General features: G+C 41.3%; 2 protein-coding genes across 2 annotated transcripts; one reads left to right on the top strand and one right to left on the bottom strand.

Annotated features, from left to right (window-relative positions):
- Nucleotides 1–358: 358 nt before the first annotated feature.
- Nucleotides 359–13,524, bottom strand: LOC140197082 (myosin light chain 5-like). The gene is made up of 8 exons (XM_072256999.1): nucleotides 13,478–13,524; nucleotides 10,471–10,534; nucleotides 3,995–4,102; nucleotides 3,097–3,172; nucleotides 1,296–1,400; nucleotides 1,122–1,200; nucleotides 970–1,018; nucleotides 359–457 (listed from the first exon to the last, which is right to left on the bottom strand). The coding sequence occupies exons 1-8, from the start codon at nucleotides 13,522–13,524 to the stop codon at nucleotides 359–361; spliced, it is 627 nt and encodes a 208-aa protein (XP_072113100.1).
- LOC140196693 (ATP synthase subunit e, mitochondrial-like) lies at nucleotides 13,436–19,812 on the top strand. Its single transcript, XM_072256323.1, has 4 exons — nucleotides 13,436–13,558; nucleotides 16,340–16,394; nucleotides 17,021–17,119; nucleotides 19,396–19,812. The coding sequence occupies exons 1-4, from the start codon at nucleotides 13,523–13,525 to the stop codon at nucleotides 19,419–19,421; spliced, it is 216 nt and encodes a 71-aa protein (XP_072112424.1). The 5' UTR covers nucleotides 13,436–13,522; the 3' UTR covers nucleotides 19,422–19,812.
- Nucleotides 19,813–21,399: the final 1,587 nt, after the last annotated feature.

Here is a 21,399-nt window from a genome sequence, read left to right as displayed (position 1 = left end):
TTTAGCTGAAAGGAAGCACCTCTCTCTATGCTGTTCTGTATTGCAATAACAGTCTTGATTTTGTGCTCTAGTCACTGAAGCAGAACCTGAACCCACAATTACAAGTCAGAAAGCATGAATGCCACCAACTGAGCTACCAGTGATATGCATCTCAAAAATGCTTTTGAATTATCAGGATTAGCATGTATATATATAGCACAAATAGGAAAGTAAATTGTACCTGAAGTTAGGTCATAGGATTGGGGAGCAACAGAAACTACAAGAACCACTTATTTACAATGTAGTTTTATTCACTGTTGATGCAACGTGATAAATACAAAAATCTGAGGACTTCAGGTAAGTGTTTTTTATTTTTCATTTAGTCCTTTTCTTCACCATGCGTGATGATGTAGCAGAGCGATTTATAATCCAGATTACCCGCTGGGTCAATAGGAGAGGACCGAAACATTTGGTCAGCCTACAGCACATGCATAGACAGAAGAAAGAGAGGGAGACATATTACATTGCTATTAAAATGTTAACTGCTGCAAGTTTGCAAGGTGGTTCCTTGTATAAATAAAATACATGTCAACAATCTCATGAAATGTAAGTATAAAAGGGAAATAATGATATCTGTTGCAATCAATTCAACCTTATTTAGTGCATAGACACTTTATGAATACAAATTGTTATTAATAAGGGATTATTTTCATCTACACCTCATATATCCTGATTATATTATCTTTACATACATTTATGAAAAAATACACCTTTTATTTACTTCTGTTTTGTATAAATGCTAGTTAATCTTTGGAAAATCAAATATAGAATTTATTCCATTTTGGAGCTGCAATGTGCAGAGGTTTTCTTGTTACACCTATTACACTGCTGGTGTAAGACCTCAGTATAATTGAACATAAATATACTTGCTTTCCTAATTGGCAATTGCATTGGTCAAAGAAGAGTGAATGATTAAGTGTTTATGCAAACCTCCTCAGCTGTGAATTTGTCAGCTTGTGTCATCAACATGCGTTTTAATCTGAAGGTGGGGAAAAACAAGATGAGAAGCTTGTCAATAAGGATGCTACAGAAAATGCAAAATAAAAATGAACAAAAATCAGGAAAATAAAAGAAACACATACACGTCTTTGTTGATGTGTCCTTTGCTTTCTGGATCAAATAATTTGAATGCATTTAGCAATACCTCTTCTGGATCAGTGCCTGCATATATATATATATAAAAAATCGGTGAGAAGAATCTATGAGACTAAAGTTAGGGAGCAAGAAATGAAAAGAGAGAAGTAGTATTGTTGTACCATGTAACTTTGCTCCAAATAGATTTAAAAACATGGTGAAATTAATTGGACCAGTGGCCTCTTTCAGCATGGATTCTAGTTCGTCATCTTTTACCTGAAGTTTGCCTGAAGATAGAACAAAAAATTAATGGGTTAATACTTTTTATCAGCTCATCTCATCATCTCAATGTGCATGGCTGTTCATCAAACATTTGAAGACATGGAATTGTACCTGATTACATGGAATTAATGACAGAACGAACCATTCTGTTCTGAGTCTCTGTGTCTCCTTACCTCATGAGCTCTTGTCAGAACTGCGCTATATGAGTATTCTCTCATCCTCCTTCTAATTCCCCAGCATGTCCTCCATCCCCTTTACTCTGCATGTACATCACGCTTTCCCTTGAAAGTAGCTATGTTGCTCGTTTTAACATTTCACATATTAATGAATTCTGCATTCCACAGTACAATTGTTCTCAAAGAATAGACAGCCATCCCAACCATTCCAAATTCTTTAAAGATTCCTGAGAAGCTAATTTAGATGTAAGGATCTTGGTATGTTATTGACAGCATTTCTAGCTATGTCTAGTTTAGTTTATTTTCTGGTTTTCATTTATTTTCTTGGGACTTTGTCATGAGTTTGTCTGATCAATACCTACACGCCTTTAAACAGTTGGCCCTTGTGGCTCCGGGGGTCAGGGGGTATGGAGGGAAGGCTGGGGCGGGGTTCTGAGTTGGATGATCAGCCATGATCATAATAAATGGCGGTGCAGGCTTGAAGGGCCCAATGGCCTACTCCTGCACCTATTTTCTATGTTTCTATGTTTCTATGTCTTTCCTTTTAGCAGCATCTCTCTACATTATCAGGGATTCCCCAAATAATGAATGACCTGACATACGGAATTCTGACTTTATGCAAACTCTCCCACACATTTTTAAAACATTCTTCAAACTAGTCATAATAATAACAAAATATTTTGTATTATTCATTAATGGCTGGATACAATATATATTCTATTAGTACAATTAAGTGTTACATTATCGTTCAATAAAATTGAAGTGTATTGTAGTGCACTAAGCTACAGATGGTCAAAGAAATTGGAGACACAAGAAACAGCAGGTGCTGGAATCTGGAACAACAATCATCTGGTAGAGCTCAGTGTCCTGAACAGTATCTCCAGTGGAAAAGGAATTGACATGATTTCGGATTGAAATGCTGTATCAGGGTTGAGAATGGAGAAGGAAAGTAGCCTCTATAGGAAGAGTGGGGAGTGGTGCAACTGGTCCCCATTTCTCCTCTCTCTCCACTCCTCTCATCACCTTATGCTGGGCATCTCCCCTTTGCGTTCCAGTCCTGATGCAGGCTTTCAATCCAAAGCATTAACATTTCCTTTACACCACAAATGCTGCTGCTCCAGCTGCATTCCTCCAGCTGATTGTTTGCTAGTTCTATTTCTTGTATTATTGACAGTTCAAAAAGCAATTCACAGGTTGCAGTAAACTTTAAAATGAAACAGACACAAATGGTGACTTTTTTCAGTATTCATATGATACTGGCTCATGGGAAACGAACAGCTGAAGATGGAGACAACTGTTTGACTGATCGTCAGCTGGTCAATCTACCTGATACCACTGAGGGTTGAACTGAGACATCCCAGAGGATGAAATGTGATATCCAAACATTTACAGAATATTTTAATATCAACGAAAATGTCTCAAGCTATTAATAGCTTTCATAACGACAAACCAATTTCATAATGATGTGCTTCTGCGACCTCCATCAGTATACTAAGATGGTATAAGGTTTGTAAGTAACATTTACCTAAGGATGCATAAGTGTCTTTCAGATCCTCCTTGTCAATGAAGCCATCTCTGTTCTGATCAATCAGAGTGAAAGCCTAAACGTGGAAAAGCATCAAAATAATCCAGTTAAACATGACAATCTGCCAGATACAATAGAAAATCACTGGATTATAACGAACGTCTCCTTGTAATTTCTCATGTACCTTTGTTTCTGGTAGTGCAATTGAACAAAGAGCAATATACTAACAATTTAATTCATCTGTAAAATATGTTAATTTATGTACTTCAATGCATACCTTTCTAGACATCCGTTTCTGGTTTCATGCATTTGTTAAATGGTAATAACTACAAAGTCAAAAACATCACAAGAAATATATTGAACAGCAGAAGCCAAACAGAGAACGAGGAAAGGGAAACCGCTTTCTTTTAAACTTTGTTCTGGGACGTTGTTTGATAATTTAATTTATCCTTACATTCTATTCAATATTAGTGTCCCTAATCGAACAAGGGAATCAGATTTAGATCGCTTCGGATATCAAAAAGTGTTCCAGCAAATTATTAAATTTAGAAGTCATATATTATATTCTAATCCTTCTCATATGCCCTCAAAATAGAAAAGGCGATAATCCTGCCCGTCGAACCCATGCTGCTCCCAGAGCAATCCAGTAATCTTTCCTCTCCTTTCTTTTCATTCATGCCATGTATACGTATTTTCATTCATCCCTCTCTCCTCCCACATCCCGTCTATCAGCCTATCCACCTCTCTCCACTCTTTCCCAAATACTGTATTGGCTGCAGGTTTTTCTCCCTTTCGTTCCGCTTCATCTATTTCGTCGGCTGGAGAAGCACTAGGGGACAACGGAAAGACGTTTTATAAATGGAAGTTTCTAGCATTCCGGTGTGGCGCACACACTTACTTCCTTGAATTCCTGGATCTGGGTCTGCTCAAAACTGGAGAAGACGTTTGAGGAAGCCCTCTGGGCTCGCTTGGCGCCGCCTTCCTTCTTTTTGGTTTTCCTGCTCGCCTGCAGGGCAAAGAAAATGAGTGAGAAATATCACAAGGTAGTTGGATTAGGCGGAACACGCAGCGCCCGAACTTCACACACACTCACCATGCTCACCCGTGGTAGGGCAGCGAGGGTTGTGGTTTATATAGAGAGCTGTGCCGGTGCCGGACGCTAAGGCTGCAGCCGACTCTAGTCCCCAAGGCAGCCGACAGCCCGCACAAACTACTCCTTACAAGGAAGCGTTCAGCTCGACAGCAAATGGGTCCCCGGAGACTGAGAGATTAAAGCTTCTGCACCTGATGCAGATCCATTCTGAACTTCTAGGGAGGAATTTTGAAGTTTAATTGACTCCGTCAAGAAGAGATAGCAAGAAATCCAATTGCCAAAAAAAAAAGGCTATTCAGAAAACCTCTGGATTCCCAGTTGAAGTTGAAGCGTGTTTATTCCAAATTAGTTCAACACTTCTCATGAAACAGCGGGTTTAAAGCAGAACGTTGGTGCAGTTTGTAAGATTCTCCATCGAATCCCTTTCACTTGGGTAAATTTGTCAGACCCAGGTTCACGTTATGCTATCAAACGAGCACAGCACAGACGTGATATTCAAAACGGTTTATAAAGGGTTCTTACTAAGGTAACAGCAGTCTGCATTTATTGAGCCCTATTATCAACTCAAGTTAAGATCCTTTATGAGCTTAAACTGACAGAAATGCACCCCAGACGTTCCACTTGCGAAATGATGGTTTTCAGGATCCCGCTGGAGGGTAAAATGGGTCTTTCTGAGAGTGGGGAACATCGGTTAAAAACTGTTACCAATGGTGGAGCGAAAAAAGAGTAATGTTCAGACACTGCTTGGTGGAACTAAGAGTTAAGGAAGTAATTCATTTTTACCCAATACTTGCTAGACAGCCAACGTTAATAAAACAGAAATATAAACTGAACTCTTCTTGGTAGCGGGGCAGACAGCACCTGTGTCTTGTCCGGCTGTATCCTTATGTGGTACGGAAGCTGCAAAGCATCGGACAGAAAGACCCCACAGAGGATAGTTAAAACTGCCAAGACGATCACCAGGATTCCCCCCACCCCATCTGTTACATTTACCAGGAGCGCTATATATGAAGGGCCCAAAACATTGTTGAGGATCCCACCACCAGTCCAGCAATCTCTTTGATCCACAACCGTCACGAAGGACGTACATCAGGAGCAGCACCGCTGTATGAGTACGGGGTAATTGCTTCTTCCTCCAGGCTGAGAGACTAATGAAGAGCCTGTCAGTACCGAGATCTCGTCAATAAGACAGCGAGCGAGCTGTTCACTGTTACTGTACAGTTTATTGTTTACCTGTGCTGCGCACTTCACATGCATTTTGAATTATTTTTATTAACTAATTTGTGGTAATATTTTGTTTTATGTGCTGTATGTGATATATGTATTGTGGGTGCACCGTGGTCCGAAGGAAAGTGGCTTCGTGTGGTTGTATACATGTACAGTCAAATGACATTAAGCTTGGACTTGAAGAAGACAGCAGTTAATGTTTCATCAGCCAAGGTCGATCTACAGGTCTTTTTCACACTGTGAAAGCTTGCTGTGCATAAAGTGTCCGCCAGGGCGCCTATGCACAGAAGCCAAGTAACATCTTGGGTTTGTAGGACAGGAGTTGTAGCGCTGAGTATCGATACAGAAGTTGTGAGTGTTGAGGGTCTGAAGGGATAACACATGATAGGAATATTACATATGAGATCAAATGTTCTTGCACATGAACACGGAACGAAATAATTGGCCAGGAGTCGGGGGAGGTGTGTAAAGAAACCAGGCTGTTCCGATTATAATGAAACAGATGATAAAAGAATTAGAAGTGTTCAAAAACATTTTCAATCTCTCATTTCTACAGTCACAAGTTCCCACCTGCTTCAAAAGAGCAACAATTATTCCAGTGCCCAAGAAGAGCAGGGTGATTTTTTTTTACCATAATCATCTGTTGAAGCTTAGCCTCCCGGCAGATAACTGCTTGGTCATCTTCAAAGTATGCTAATAGACTAGGAAAATACACCTATAATTTTATTATAAATGACTTACAGATGCAACACTGAATTCATTTATCCATGAAATATTCTGCATCAACAGCACTGGTATTGGTTTATTATGGTCACATGTACCGACATGCAGTGAAATTTTTTGTTTACGCATCATGCCATCCAGATAGTAAAAATAAAACAATACAGAATATAGTGTTGAGCTACAGAGAAGATGCAGTGCAGGTAAACAAATAAATTGCAGGGGCCACTATGAGGAAGACTGGGAGATCACGACTCTAATAACAGTTGGACATAAGTTGCCTTTGAAGCTGGAGGTACATGTAGTGATGACTTGCTGGTAGCAAAGAAAACAAACAAAACTACAAACTACTGTATTAGTCGCACTTTTTCTCAGATACGATCACTGCCTGTAACTTCTCTTTTGTAAACACAAAATAGTCTGCAGATGCTGGGGTCAAAGCAGCAGTCACAACACGCTGGAGGAACTCAGCAGGTTGGGCAGCATCCATGGAAAAGATCGGTTGACGTTTCGGGCCGGAACCCTTCGTCAGGACTGTAGAGGGAAGGAGCAGAGGCCCTATAAAGAAGGTGGGGGGAGGGTGGGAAGGAGAAGGCTGGTAGGTTCCAGGTGAAAAACCAGTAAGGGGAAAGATAAAGGGGTGGGGGAGGGGAAGCAGGGAGGTGATAGGCAGGAAAGGTGAAGAAGGAATAGGGGAAAACACAATAGGAGGCGGAAGCACGAGGGAGGTGATAGGCAGCTGGAGGAGGGGGCAGAGTGACATAGGGACAGAGGAAGGGAGAGGGAGGGAATTACCAGAAATTGGAGAATTCTATGTTCATACCAAGGGGCTGGAGACTACCTAGACTGTATATGAGGTGTTGCTTCTCCAACCCGAGTTTAGCCTCATCATGGCAGTAGAGGAGGCCATGTATGGACATACCTGAATGGGAGTGGGAAGCAGAGATGAAGTGGAGATCCTGTCTGTTGTGGCGGATGGAGTGGAGGTGCTCGACGAAGTGGTCCCCCAATCTGCATCGGGTTTCACCAATGTAGAGGAGGCCGCACCGAGAGCACCGTATGCAATAGATGACCCCAACAGACTCACAAGTAAAGTGTTGCCTCACTTGGAAGGACTGTTTGGGGCTCTGAATGGTGGCAAGAGAGGAGGTGTAGGGACAGGTGTAGCACTTGCGCTTACAAGGATAAGTGCCAGGTGGGGGATCCATGGGGAGGGTCGTGTGGACCAGGGAGTCGCAGAGGGACCGATCCCTGCAGAAAGCGGGGAGAGGGAAAGATGTGCTTAGTGGTGGGGTCCTGTTGAAGGTGACGGAAGTTGCAGAGGATAATGTGCTGGATCCGGAGGCTGGTGGGTTGGTAGGTGAGGACAAGGGGAACTCTGTCCCTGTTGTGGTGGTGGGAGAATCGGGTGAGAGCCGAAGTGCAGGAAATGGAGGAGATGCAGGTGAGGGCATCACTGATGACAGAAGAGAAACCACGATCCTTAAAGAAAGAGGACATTTGAGATGTCCTGGAACGGAAAACCTCATCCTCGGAGCTGATGCGGCGGAGATGGAGGAACTGGGAATCGGGAATGGCATTTTTGCATGTGGCGGGGTGGGAAGAGGTATAATCGAGGTAGTTATGAGAGTCAGTGGGCTTGTAGAAGATGACAGTGGACAGTCTGTCTCCAGAGATGGAGACAGAGAGATCGAGAAAGGGGAGAGAAGTGTCCTATCTTGTGAGTGCAACTTCTCTTTTGGATTTGATCGTTTGAACAGTGTGTACAACTTGGCATTTTTGCAGTGAACTGAAGTCTCGAAGATGCAGGATAGATGTGGCATGCTGGCGGGGTCCGGGCTCAAGAGTGGGGAATTAGCCAGTGTTTGGCTATAGCTGGAGTGGACTTGGAGGTGAGGCAGAGTCAAGGCTGCAGGCCTGGGCCCACGTTTGAGAATGGGGATTGACCTGAGGCTTGGCCGATTTAAGCACTGGGCCAGTTTGAAAAGATCAGGGGGTCAGGGCCGGAGGCAAGGGGCAGGCCGATGTTCAGCTCACTGCTCCATGAGGTTTACTCTTCTCTGCGCTGGACGAAGGTTGTGGCCTGTAACTAATAGGCTCCTGGGTCTGCTGCAGCGAAGACTAGCTTCGTAGTTGTGGAATCACTTTCGTAAACTTCAGTTCCGAATGTTATTTACTTACTTTTATTGTTTGAACAATTTGTTTTTTTCTCTGCATATTGGGTGTTTGACAGTCTTTTTTAAATGGATTCTTGCATTTTGTTTTGTGCAAAAGGAATGTGTCCACAGAAGAAACCATATTAAAAACAATGAGAAGTAGCAGAAAGGTCACTTTTATAAAACGCCTGCTTTGATTTTTCACCATGGGTTCAATTTTGATTCGCAGGTTCTTTGCCAACTTCAGTATGCATTGCAGAAACATGATGGTTTCTTTCTCAAATAACACATTAAAATCCTATCTACTAGTCTACTACCACTAATTTTAACATAGCTTTAAATTGGTAAAGTGGATGACAGGATGAAGTGAACATAATCACTTCTTCTAGTGAGGTCTTCTAGCTTGTTGAAAATAGTGTTATATTGAAACAGAATAGAATGAGATGAACTATAAAACATTTGATAAAGAAATGTTCATTATTATAACATATAACAATACACTTAGAGATCATAAAGGCTTCCCATGTTATGAAGAAGATCCTTTTCATTAAACAGTAACTTTAGTAGAAAACCTTTATAAGCTGGCTAGACACAAGAAACGATTGAGAATGCAACAGCAAAATCTAAAAGAAGAACCTGATGGTTTAGTCACATCCCAGAGAGAATATCATTATACAAAGGAATGAAGAAGTTATATTTACACAGACAGCTGAGCCCCACCATGAGTTCCCAGCACAGTTGATTGCAACTTATCATCCATATTTAGTTACAATCCCTTGAATTTAAAAACATTCAACAAACATCTAATCCTTTTTTCTCTATAATGCTTCATGCCAACAATTTCAGCAAAGGATTAACATTAGTTATTCAACCTAGTTTATTGAATCATCTACATCGCATAAAGTTTGTAAATGCTTAAGATTCAGTAAATTAGGTATCTTCTCAAAACTCTTAGTCTTCTCATAGTATTTTCTTTTTGGTTTGTTAGATAAATTTCAAAAGGACTGGCACAGCACACATCTTCACATTTTGGGTGTAACTTATTACTGTTTGGTTCAGAGTGAAAATAGTTACTTCTTTATTCAATAAGAAGACAAACACTCATATTGCAGTTGATGAAAATCCTCATAAAGAAGGACCGGATTTAACTGGTGTAAGGCTCAGGTCAGGAGTGTAACGGAATACTCGCCATTCGCCTGGATGAGTGCAGCTCCATCAACATTCAAGAAGCTTGACACCATCCTGTATAAGGCAGCCCACTTGATTGGTACCCCTTCCTCAAGCATTCAATTCTTCCAGCATCGACAAACAGTTGCAGCAGTTTATACTATCTACTGCAACAACACACCAAAGTTCCTAAGACAGCACCTTCCAGACCCATGACCACTAGCATATAGAAGGACAAGAACAGCAGATACCTGGGAACACAACCACTTGGAAATCCCCCTCCAAGTCAGTCAGCATCCTGACTTGGAAACATACTGCCGTTCCTCCATTGTTGCTGGGTCAAAATCATGGAATTCCCTCCCTAACAGCAGTATGGGTGTACCTACACCTCAGGGACAGCAGCGGTTCAAGAAGGAAGCTCATCACCACCTTCTCAGGGGCAACTAGGGATGGGCAATAACTGCTGGCTTAGCTGGCGACACCCACATCTCGTAAATGAATAAATTAAAAAAACAGATGGAGGTTATGATTAACTTCTACACTTAATTCAAAGATGACCATCTTTTAAATACAATGAGATCAGAGAGCAAAACAGAAAAAGCAAAGAGATAAACAAAGGTAATGAAAGTGTAAAACAAAGAATGCTGGAAACCAGTGGATCTATGGCTTCCTTGCTAGTGTAGTCCAATTTTACCACATGAAAGTTGTTAAAAATCTACACAAATATGAAAAGGTTGATTCCTTACAACTCATCTTCCCATTCACAGTGGCCATCAATGGTACTAGTTGGTTCCATCCCACGGGAATGGTGATTTTAGCTATAGTTTTCTTCTGCATCTTTGCGCAGCCCTGTTGAAGAAATACTTAAGGGCAACAAGTAACTGATCATCATTGCAGAGACTTTAAGTGTTGGATAGTGAGGGTACATTTCTCTTCCAATGTTGGAGCTTTCAACCTGCCTTCCTGTCCCTTCTTTTACACCATTTGCTACTACACTACCTTTCCACATACCCTCGTATTACTTGTCAGGTCTACAAAGGGTCCATTAACAATCTTCTTCGCTTTGAGTGATCCCCTAAAAGATGGAGTAGCACAGAATTATTTTCAAATGAAGTTCTCAAAAATTTTTGGTCTAAGCATTACTGAAGGTTTGGAGAAGTCATGATAAAGTATCTCAAAAAAAAAATCTGTTTTGGAGATATTGTTCACAATTATATCCCTTGCCCAGTGGTGACCTGCAGGCTAACAGAAGGAAGAAACGCCTTACACCTCCTTTGGTAGAGACATATCTCCAGACTGCCATCCTTTAAGAAGGTAACATCCATCATCAAAGATCCCCACCATTCGGGCCATGCCATCTTCTTGAACTGCCATCAGTCAGAAGGTACAGGGGCCTGAAGTCCCACACAACCAGGCTGAAGAACATCTATTTTCCTTCAACAATTTGCTTCTTGACAAAGCAGCACAACACAACCCTAATCACTAGTGCTTAACAAGTGTTCACTTTGATCACTTTACATTCAAAGGATATTGCACTAAAAGAACATAGATGCAATTTCAAGGGTAATTCATTGTGACTGCATCAATGTGTCACGCTCAAGCTGCAGGCTTGAGATAGATGGATGACCACCAGGGGAATACAGTTAGTGTAGGGTTCCCCCTGTAACAATTCCCCTCATTAACAGTATCTCTGGAGGCTATCAGCAGTAGTCAGATCTCTGGCACTGTGACTGGCTGAGGCTAAGAGGGAAAGGGGGCAATCAGACAGGACACTAGTGATAGGCGACGCCAGGATAATGCGTTGCCTCCAGGATGCCAGGGTCAAGAATATCTCTGAGTGGGAGCAGAAAATTCTCAAGCAGGAGAGAGAACACCAGAGTTAATTGTACTTTTTGGTACAAATGACATAGGGAGAACAAGACATGAGGTCCTGCAGAATGTATATAGAGAATTAGTTAGTAAGTCTAAGATCGGGACCTCAAAGGTAGTGATCTCTGGATTACTCCCGGTGCCACATGCTGATGAGGTTGGAATTAGAAGGATAAGTCAGAGCTGGTGCAAGGAACAGAGATTCAGGTTCTTGGACCATTGGGATCTTTTCTCAAGAATGAAACAGACAAGGTGCATTTGAACCAGAGAGTGACCAACATCTTGCAAGAAAATTTGCTGATGCTACACAGGAGGGTTTACACTGGTTTGGCAGGATGGGCTGGATACTAAGCAGGAACAAGACATGGAATAAAGCAGCAGCAAGCAAGAGCAAGTGTAGTAATCAGGACAGCCAGGGGCACAGTGAAGATACTCAGTTAAATTGCATTGAGTTTAATGCATGAGGTCTAACAAGTAAAACAGATTAATAAGGGCCTGTATCTGTGCTGTATTGTTCTATAAATCTAAATGGTGTTTCTATTTGTTCTAATTGTGTCCTTTCTAGTGAAAGTTATGTTTACTTTATTTTTTCTTGTAAATGCTTCTTGTATACTATGTGCATGTGATGCCACTACAAATTCACGTGTACTTGAAAATCAGAATCAGAATCAATACATAATAATTTTTAAAAACGATAACATTCAATAAATATGTATAAAAGAAAAATTAAATTAAATAAGTAGTGAAAAGAGAGGAAAAATAGTGAGGTAGTGTTCATGGGCTCGGCTCACTGTCCATTCAGAAATCTGATGGCAGAGGAGAAGAAGCTGTTCCTGAGACATTGAGCTTGTGTACTCAGGCTCCTCTACCTTCTCCTCGATGGTAGCAATGAGAGGAAGGCATGTCCTGGGTGATGGGGTTTAACGATGGATGCCGCCTTTTTGAGGCATCACCTTTTGAAGGTGTCCTCAATGCTGGGGAGGCTAGTGCCAATGATGGAGCGAGCTGAGTTTACAACTTTATGGAGCTTTCTCCAATCCTGTGTGGTGGTCCCTCTGTACCAGCCGGTGATGCAACCAGTTATAATGCTCCTACATCTGTAGAAATCAGCGTTACTGTTCCACCAGTATGTCGGGCCCAGGATAGATCCTCAGAGATGTTAACACTCAGGAACTTGAAACTGCTCACCCTTTCCTCTGCTGATCCCTCAATGAGGACTGGCATGCGTTCCCTCGACTTCCCCTTCATGAAGTCTACAGTCAATTCCTTGGTCTTACTGACATGGAGTACAAGGTTGCTGTGGCAACACCACACAACCAGCTGACCTATTTGGCTTCTGTACTCCTCCTCAGCTATCTGAAATTCTGCCAACAAACTGTGTCGTCAGCAAATTTATAGATGCTGTTTGTGCTGTGTCTCCCCAGAGTCATGTGTGCAGAGAGACTAGAGCTTTGGGCTAAGTACACGTCCGTGAGGTGAGCCAGTGTTGACTGTCAGTGAGGAGATGTTATTTCTGATCCACATAGACTGTGGTCTCCCAGTGAAGACGTCAAGGATCCAGCTGCAGAGGGAAGGACAGAGGTCCAGGGTTGGAGCTTGTTGAATAGAACTGAGGATATGATTGTGTTGACCTTATGAATATGGCTGTAAACTCAACTTACCATTTGTCCTGGATGAAGACTCTAAAACCAGTGGTTGGAATTTCAAAATAAGGACTAGGTCATTTGAGATTGCCAGAAGGAGCAATTTAGTTGTGTCTCTACCCTGGACGATTGTGGAAGATCATTAAAGACACAGAGAGATATGGGGCAGGGATGGAAAATGTAGGGTTGGTTGATTGATTTAATGATTCGAGTGGACAGGGCTCGACGGGCTTCTCACCTCCTCACGTTTACTCTATTTCACTTTTAAGAACGCTGTCCGACCTGTTCAATCTTTTACGTTTTCATTTCACATTCCCCCTCGCATGCTATTTCATAAACATCCGAGGAAAACTTTGCCGAAATGCAATTCCAACCATAGAGGACATCCACCTTGTCAACTTCATGACGTAGCACGTCTCAAAGCCAGACTTCACGCACGACGCTAATACGTATGTACGTCAAAACTCCTCTCCCACAACGTGATGACGTAAGGCGCGCGGCCGAACCTTCTATCCTTAGGTGGACATTGACTTCGGTTACCGACGGCCGTCATGGTTCCCCCGGTGCAGGTGTCGCCCTTAATCAAGGTAGGTGACGGCGCCTAGGGACACCGATGTATCTCCTCGTCCTACTGCTTGGGTTCAGTGGGATGCTGCGTCGCCTCTCCCTGCACCTCGGGCCTAGTGGAGCCTGAGCTAAGGTCAAACATGGAGGTTGTGACCGGGACAAGGGGGCGATAAGTAACAAGAGGGAGGATGAGGTGGGATGCTGGGGCAAAGGAGGAGAGGGTGACAGGGGAAAGGAAGGGTAAGGGGGTGCAGGAAGGAGGTCGGCGGAGAGGAGGGTGAGGGTACAAGAGGGTGTGGGGGGTAGAAAACGAGGGTAAGTGGGAGAGGATAGTGAGTGGCGAGAGAGTGAAGGGTAGGGAAGGGGGTTTAGGAAGAGGGGGTCAGTGGAATTTCTTTTAAAAGCTAATTAATGTTGAATTCAATTAATGATGTTTGGTCCTTCTATAGCAACACACAACATGCTGGAGGAACTCAGAAGGTCAGCCAACATCTATGAAAATAAGTCAACTTTTGGGGCGAGACCTTTCATCAGCATTGGAAAGGACGGGGGAATTTGCTACAATGAGAATGTGTGGAGGTGGGGGGAGGAGGAGGGCAAGCAAGAAGGTGAAAGGTAAAGCAGGAGAGCGGGGGAAGGGGGTGTATAACTATATAAGTAAGAAGCTGGGAGGTGGTGAGTGGAAAATGTAAAGGGCTGGCGGAGAAGGAATCCGATAGGAGAGGAGAATGGAGAAAGGGAAGAAGGAGGGGCACCAGAGAGAAGTGATAGGTAGGTGAGAAGAGATAGGAGGCCAGAGTGGGGAACAGAAGAAGAGGGAAGGGGAATAAAGAGGAAAAATACTGGAAGGAGAAATTGATGTTTGTGCCATTAGGTTAGAGGTTACCTAGACGGAATATGAAGTATTGCTACTCTACCCTGAGAGTGGCTTCATCATGGCAGAAGAGGAGACTATGGACTGGCATGTCAAAGTTCTAAGTAAATTTATTATCAAAATACATATATGTTGCCATATACAGTCATGAGATTCATTTTCTTGTGGGCATACTCAGCAAATCAATGAAAGATCAACCAGTGCAGAATGACAACAAACTGCAAATGCAAATATAAATAAATAGCAATAAGTAACAAAAGTCTGAAATAATGAGGTAGAGTCCTTGAAAGTGAGGCAATTGGTTGTGGACTATTTCAATGACGGAACAAGTGAAGTTGCATGGAGTTATTCCCTATTATTCAAGAGTCTGTTGGTTAAGGAGTAACGACTGTTCTTTAACCTGGTGGTGTGAGTCCTGAGTCTCCTGTACCTTCTACCTGATGGCAGCAGCGAGAAGAGAACATAACCTAGGTGGTGGGAATCTCTAAGGATGGATGCTGCTTTCTTACAACAGCCTTTCATGTAGATGTGCTCAATGGTTGCTGGGGTGGGGCTTTGTGTGCTGTAATGGGCAGAATCCACTACCTTTTGTAGGATTTTCTGTTCAAGGGTATTGGTGTTTCCATACCAGGCTGGGGTGCATCCAGTCAATATACTTTCCACCATACATCTATAGAAGTTCGTCAAATTTTTTTCGAGGCCATGGCAAATCTCTGCAAGTTTCTAAGGAGGTAGAGGCCCTACTGTGCTTCCTTTGCAATTGCACTTGCGTGCTTGGTCTAGGACAGGTTCTGTGAAATTGTAACACTCAGGAATTTAAAGTTACTAACCTTCTCCGCCTCTGCTCCTCCAATGAGGACTGGCTCATGGACTCTGGTTTCCCTCTCCTGAAGTCCGTAATCATTCCCTTGGTCTTGCTGACATTGAGTAAGAGGTTGTTGTTACGACACCACTCAGCCAGATTTTCAGTCTCTTTCCTGTATACCCATTCATCACACCTTTGATCTGTCCCATGACATTGGTGTCATCAGCAAACTTGAATATGGCATTGGAGCTGTGCTTAGCCACACAGTCATAGGTGTAAACTGAGTAGAGCAGGGAGCTATGTACACACCCCTGTGGTACACCTGTGCTTATGGAGATTGTGGAGGAGATGTTGCCAATCTGAACTGACGGGTCTATAAGTGCGGAAATGGGAATGGAATTAAAATGGTTGGCCACTGGTTGGCGGAGGTGTTGGACAAAACGGTTCCTCAATGTTCTTTGAGTCTCACCAACGTAGAGGCTGCATCAGGAGCACCAGATACAATAGATGACCCAAACAGATTTGCAGGTGAAGTTTTGCCTCACCTGGAAGTACTGTTTGGGGCCTTGAATGGGGGTGGGAGAGGGTGTGGATGCAGGGGTAGGTGCTGGGAGGGATGAATGGACAAGGGAATCACAGAGGGAGCTATCTCTGTGGAAAGCAAGGGGGTAGAATCCCATTCAAGATGGTGGAAGTTATGGAGAATGATATGTTGGAAGCAGAGGCATCTTCTGAGCCTTTTAACTGCTAATTTAATTAATCTCATTGATTAAGTCCGCCAATTTGCCTTCTTAGTTTAAGTCTTCAATTAAGGATACATTCACTCTTGCTACCTAATTGTACTTCCAGAAAGTTTTCAATCAAAACCCTTTCAGCTGTGTGGTGAAGCAATAGGTCTAACTGTGGTGAGGTGGCATCACTCTTTGTGGTCATCTGTACGAATGGTAATGTTAAATGCAAGAAGGTCTGTAAATACTGGAAATTCAAAGCAATGTAACACACACACTCTTTCACATGCTCTCCAGGTCAGGCAGCATCTATGGAAATGAGTAAACAGTTGATGTTTTAGGCTGAGACCTTTCAGGATGATAATGTTACTAACTTGTACTGTTTCTGTTGCAGATGGCTAGATACTCAGCATTGCTGGTTGGTATCTTTTATGGCAAAAAGCGATATGGTAAGAACTTGGACTTTTTTATCCAGCATGTAAAACTGCAATAATCTGTCATATTCAGGACGTCGTGCCATAATCGTAGATTTTTCACACAATTGAATGTTATTTTTACCGATACCTGAACACTCTTTGAAATTGACTTTTTTAAAAGATGTAACAGTATAAGATTTTCCAGTGACACAGGTCAGCGTAAGGACCCCAGGGGAGCTGGCCATGACGAGTCAGAAGGCAGCACAGCAAACATTACCTAATGACCTAATGTTGAACCATTGGGGTTTCCAAATCATTAAACAGCAGTTTGAGGGTTTCACTGTATTTGGCTTGAAATGAATTACACAAGTCTGCCCATTCGAGTGGAAAGACTGTGTGCAAACATTACTTGGTGACTCAGATACTGGTCCATCAGGATTGTTGGTAAACAGATTATCAGAGTTGGAACAAATTACTCTGCACTTTTGATCATTCCTGAGATGATGGCCCAAGACTAGTCTCAGTGTAGACAAGGCAATAACTGCATTTGGAGGAACAACTGAAATTCCATGTTTAAGAACTAAAACATTAAAATACAAAGATTATTATAAAATTATGTCTGATGTTTAATATGTTTAACTGCTTATTTTATGTTGAAGATTATTTGAAGCCTATTGCAGAAGAGGAGAGAAGAATAGAGGCAGAAGAAAAAAAGAAGAGAGAAGAACTTGAACGTATTGCAAAACAACTAGCAGAAGGTATTTTAAAAAGTCCAGTTAATTCATTGCAGTGGTATTTCAGTAGATAAGGTTTCATTGAAACTCAAAATCTTGCAGTGCATTGCAAGCTAGATGCAGGGAGAATGTTTCACCTGGAGAAGGTCTTCTAGGTCTGAGATGAGAAATTTTAAATTTTTGAATTTTTGTCGCAAATTTTTGAATTCTGTGCTCCAAAGAGCAATGGAACCTCATCAGTTAGTTAATTCAAAACAGATCAGGGATTCAAGGGATATGGGTGTACGCAGGAAAATGTAATTGAGGTACTAGATCAGCCAGGATCTTGAGTCATAAAGATAGCTTAAGCAGCCAAGTGCCCTACTCATTCACCGGTTTCTTGTATAAGTTTGAAAGGAAGAGTTGTATGTGTCTAGGAACTTGTATAATTTATGCTAGAGATTTTGAAACACAAATGTATCAAAGTTTTCCATTCTGAGTTGTGCAATAGCCATGCATCGTATTACCTAACAAAAGTCCATCAATCTTAATCTTAAATAATTTCAGTTGACCCACAGGGTATAGTGGCAATAACTTCAAAATTTCTAATATTCTCTATGGAAAAATGCTTCTTGCTTATACTGTTATTTCCAGTACACAACTGTAAAGTCATTTATATTTCAACTCTCATTTTTAAAGCTATGTTCTGTATTTGGGTACCAAACAAAACTATTTCCATGGACCTATCAAAGTTGCTTTTTTTGATTTTAAACACCTCAATTGCTTCATATCTGAAACTTGCAACCTATATTCAGATCAATCCTTGATATTCAAGTTGATACTCAAGGAAATATATTGCTATAGATGTACGCAATTACTGTATACCTACCAAAGTGCAGAAATTGTACCCAAAGAACTGTTTGCAATACTCCAGATGTGACCTAACCAGAGTTTTATAAAGTTGCAACATAACTACTTGACTTTTGAACTCAATGCCTTGACTAATAAAAGCAAGCATTCCATAAGCTGCCTTAATCCTCTTATTGGCCTGTGAAGCCATTTTCAAGGATCCCAAGATCTCTCTGCTCAGCTGCGCTGGGGATCTTGTCCATACCAGTGTACTGCCTCCTTGTGTTTGCCCCATTGAAGTGCATCATCTCACATTTATCTGGGTCAAACTCAATCTGCCATTTCTCTGAATATATCTGCAACTGGTCTAAATAGCACTGGAAAAATTAAGGATTCAATCTTTAGAGTAAGTGGACCACAGCCTTGAATTCTAAAATGATTGGACAGTAAGATCTGTCTGACAGTAAGATGCTGCTGATTTCCAAATTACTTTGATTTAGAATAGTTTCAGTGATTTAGAAGGTAGTAACTATATACTGTTGCTAAAAAAAAAAAGAAGAAAATGTAGAGCATCAAACTTGATAGCATGATATTAGTTGTCAGGAAAATTGTGGAATCTATTAAAAGTAGTGGCAAAAGAACACAAGGATAACATGAAAGGGAATTTTTTTTTTGTTTTATGAACATTGAGGATATTGTCAAGCACCTTTTCACTACATCCCATAACAAACAACAAATAACTTAGAGTGTATCAATTGTAAGTGCAATTATTTTACTTGCAGCAAGGGGAGACCATCGCCACACAAGCGCTGGTGATAGCCTTAAAAAGAAAAACAGGCAGCATAGTTGCTCCTTTATACGCAAGTGCAACTACCTACACCTCAGTTCAGGGAAAGGGTGCATTCTGTCCCCCTCCTTAATCAGTGTACTTGACATTCTTCTAGTAATGCATCTGTTGGTCTGCACTTGTCAAAGACTCTCGTTTCTTTGGCATAATGTTGCATGAACACTATTAGCAAAGCACTCTGGTACAATATAGTTTCCATTTTGTTCCTATGAGTAAAGTGTATTTCCATAACAGCTAGCACAGTTGTGACTAATGGGAGAAACAATGAATGTCATAAATCTAAATGTACAATAGGCATTTGATAAGGTCTTACATAACAGGATTTTGCATAAAATAGACTCCAAGTTGTGTAGGAGAAATAGTGTTAGCATAGATAAAGGTTAAGTCAAATACAAATGGCAATATAGGATTTCTTTTCAGATTTTGAGGCTATTAGCTGAATTTAGAGAGTCAGGCATGAGAGGGAGAGTTGGGGATCCTTATCTTGCTTCAGTCCAGAGAGGTTATGCTGAGAGTGACACCATGATTTGTCCTTGAAGGTAACATGTAACCCAAATGTTCAGAACAAAATTGGAAAAATAGATATTGTCTGTGCATATAATAGGAAATTTACTTCCCATTTCAGCAAATGAAGACACTATTTTGAAATGATTGAACCCATTGAAAGAATGAAGAATATGTCAAGTGATCTTCTGTTTTCCTAGTATGGACTAATCAAGAGTATCTATTCAAGACAACTTTCTGGTGCATTTTTCCACTATCCCAATGTGAGAGAATAAATTCTTTTGAACGTTATGTAGTCTTTTAAGTTTATTGCTTTCAAATTGTGGAACATGTGATTTAGAGGGAATTGCTAAATGTGTGCTTTTGAATTTTAAAAACGTTAACAGTTCACGTATAATTTGTTGTGTCTGTATAAATTGTGTAAGAGTCTAATTTTTTTTTTGACAGTGTTGTTCCGATCCCCTGAACTCTTGAATATTGACCAATATATGCTGTTGAAGCAAAGCTTCTGAGGAAAAAAATAAAATAATTTACTTTGGTTTTACTTGTTTCTATACATGGAAACCTATATAGTCCTAAAACTATATTGCTTTTTTTAAAAACTATGGGTACTGTAACCCATCTGTTCTATATCTTCCTCGTTTCATAACCAGCCTCAGTGCCACACATCTCCTTTCGCATCACATAATTTTTGAGCTAGCAGGTACTGCAATCTAATACTTGTTTCCCCAGTGATAGGTGTGCTTTTACTTGGGAAGTTTGAGATTATGTGCAATTTCAGTGCTGAATTAAAATACAATGGATTCCACTTAATTGGGACCAGTACATTTTGGTCCAATTAAGCAGCTGCCCCAATGAACCAAAGTTTCATGGAAATAGTTAAAAAGGTACTGTACTTAAAAAAAAAAAAGAAAAACTTCTGTTTAACTAAGTAACAAATTATGTATTTAACTGAAATACAGAACACATTTGGGCACTACCAATACAACTGGTGGTTGTTTGTCACCAATGATGACAGGGAGAGTTTTTAAAGTGGAAAGCCATTGCACTGAGGCAGTTCCACTCTCGAACTCAGAGGTTCAGGTACATTGGTACGAGAAGACGTCACAGCTGGAGTATTTCCTGGTTACATTGGATGACAGTGACTTCTGTGCCTTGTTATGCCCTTTGGTCTCCATCCCGCATAACCACCTTCCTGGAGGTTGGATTTCACTGTGGATCTCATCTGCAGAGTCTGCTGGAGCTGACTTTGTCCCCGGGTCAGACTGCTTGCAATTGCAGTGAGCAACAGTTCTGAATTGTCTTGCTGCTTATCTGTCACCCACTGTCAGTGACGAAAACCAGTGTCTTTAACACAAGCACATGCAACTGACGCCATTTTAAAAAAAACTGTTCTCTCTAAGCATGGTGTAGTGTCTAACGACTGCACAATTGCATGCGACTGACACTAATTAGAAAATGTTCAGCAACGGTACCCTGTCCCAATTAAGTGGCATAGTATCCCAAGTAAATGAAGGGGATCCTGGTTATTTTGTTGATTAGTTTTTGTTCTATTAAGAGTTGTCCCAAATAAGCGGCTGCTCTTATTAACCGATGGCTCGATTAACTGGAATCCATAGTATTACCTCCACCATTAAGACCACCCACAAAATGCTGGATGGAGTTTTGACCCAAAACGTCAACTGTTTATTCCTCTATAGATGCTGCCAGACCTTGGCGACCTGCTGAGTTCCTCCAGCATTTTGTGGTATTACTCTGGATTTCTTGAATTTGCAGAATCTCTTGTATTTAGCGTTAAGACCACTTCCGCTGCTGGAGTATTGTTTGTCGCTGCCTTTCTATGATCATTCCTCACATCATTCTCTGTTTTAATTCCCTCAATGTATAACTATTTATACCCTTGCTCTGACCCACTTTAACCCCTTTGTCTTACAACTCAAATGTTGTTTGGTTCTCTAACTTCTATTTGCTAATTCTCTCCCCATTATTAAGAACATTCAAAATAATTTTGAGTTATGCATTACCCTCAATTTCTGCATGAACTGTATTCTGAAGCTAGAAGATTTAAGGATGTTAACTCTTTTATGGAGGCCTCAGGTGCCACCGAGGCCCTAAGGGTTCAGAT

Source organism: Mobula birostris, chromosome 4, assembly GCF_030028105.1.
Source record: "Mobula birostris isolate sMobBir1 chromosome 4, sMobBir1.hap1, whole genome shotgun sequence".
Lineage (NCBI taxonomy): Eukaryota > Metazoa > Chordata > Chondrichthyes > Myliobatiformes > Myliobatidae > Mobula > Mobula birostris.
The sequence above is the reverse complement of the archived record's forward strand: the minus strand, read 5'-3'. Positions and strand labels throughout refer to the sequence as shown.

Excerpts from the sequence above, each read along its gene's own strand:
- LOC140196693 (XM_072256323.1), top strand. The coding sequence starts at position 13,523 with ATGGTTCCCCCGGTGCAGGTGTCGCCCTTAATCAAG. Across the intron at positions 13,559-16,339 it reads AGGTGTCGCCCTTAATCAAG|ATGGCTAGATACTCAGCATT; the intron begins GTAGGTGACGGC and ends TTTCTGTTGCAG. Across the intron at positions 17,120-19,395 it reads TGCAAAACAACTAGCAGAAG|CAAATGAAGACACTATTTTG; the intron begins GTATTTTAAAAA and ends TTCCCATTTCAG.
- LOC140197082 (XM_072256999.1), bottom strand. The coding sequence starts at position 13,524 with ATGACGGCCGTCGGTAACCGAAGTCAATGTCCACCTAAGGATAGAAG. Across the intron at positions 10,535-13,477 it reads TGTCCACCTAAGGATAGAAG|GGGATCACTCAAAGCGAAGA; the intron begins GTTCGGCCGCGC and ends TCCATCTTTTAG. Across the intron at positions 4,103-10,470 it reads ACCTGACAAGTAATACGAGG|GCGAGCAGGAAAACCAAAAA; the intron begins GTATGTGGAAAG and ends TTTGCCCTGCAG.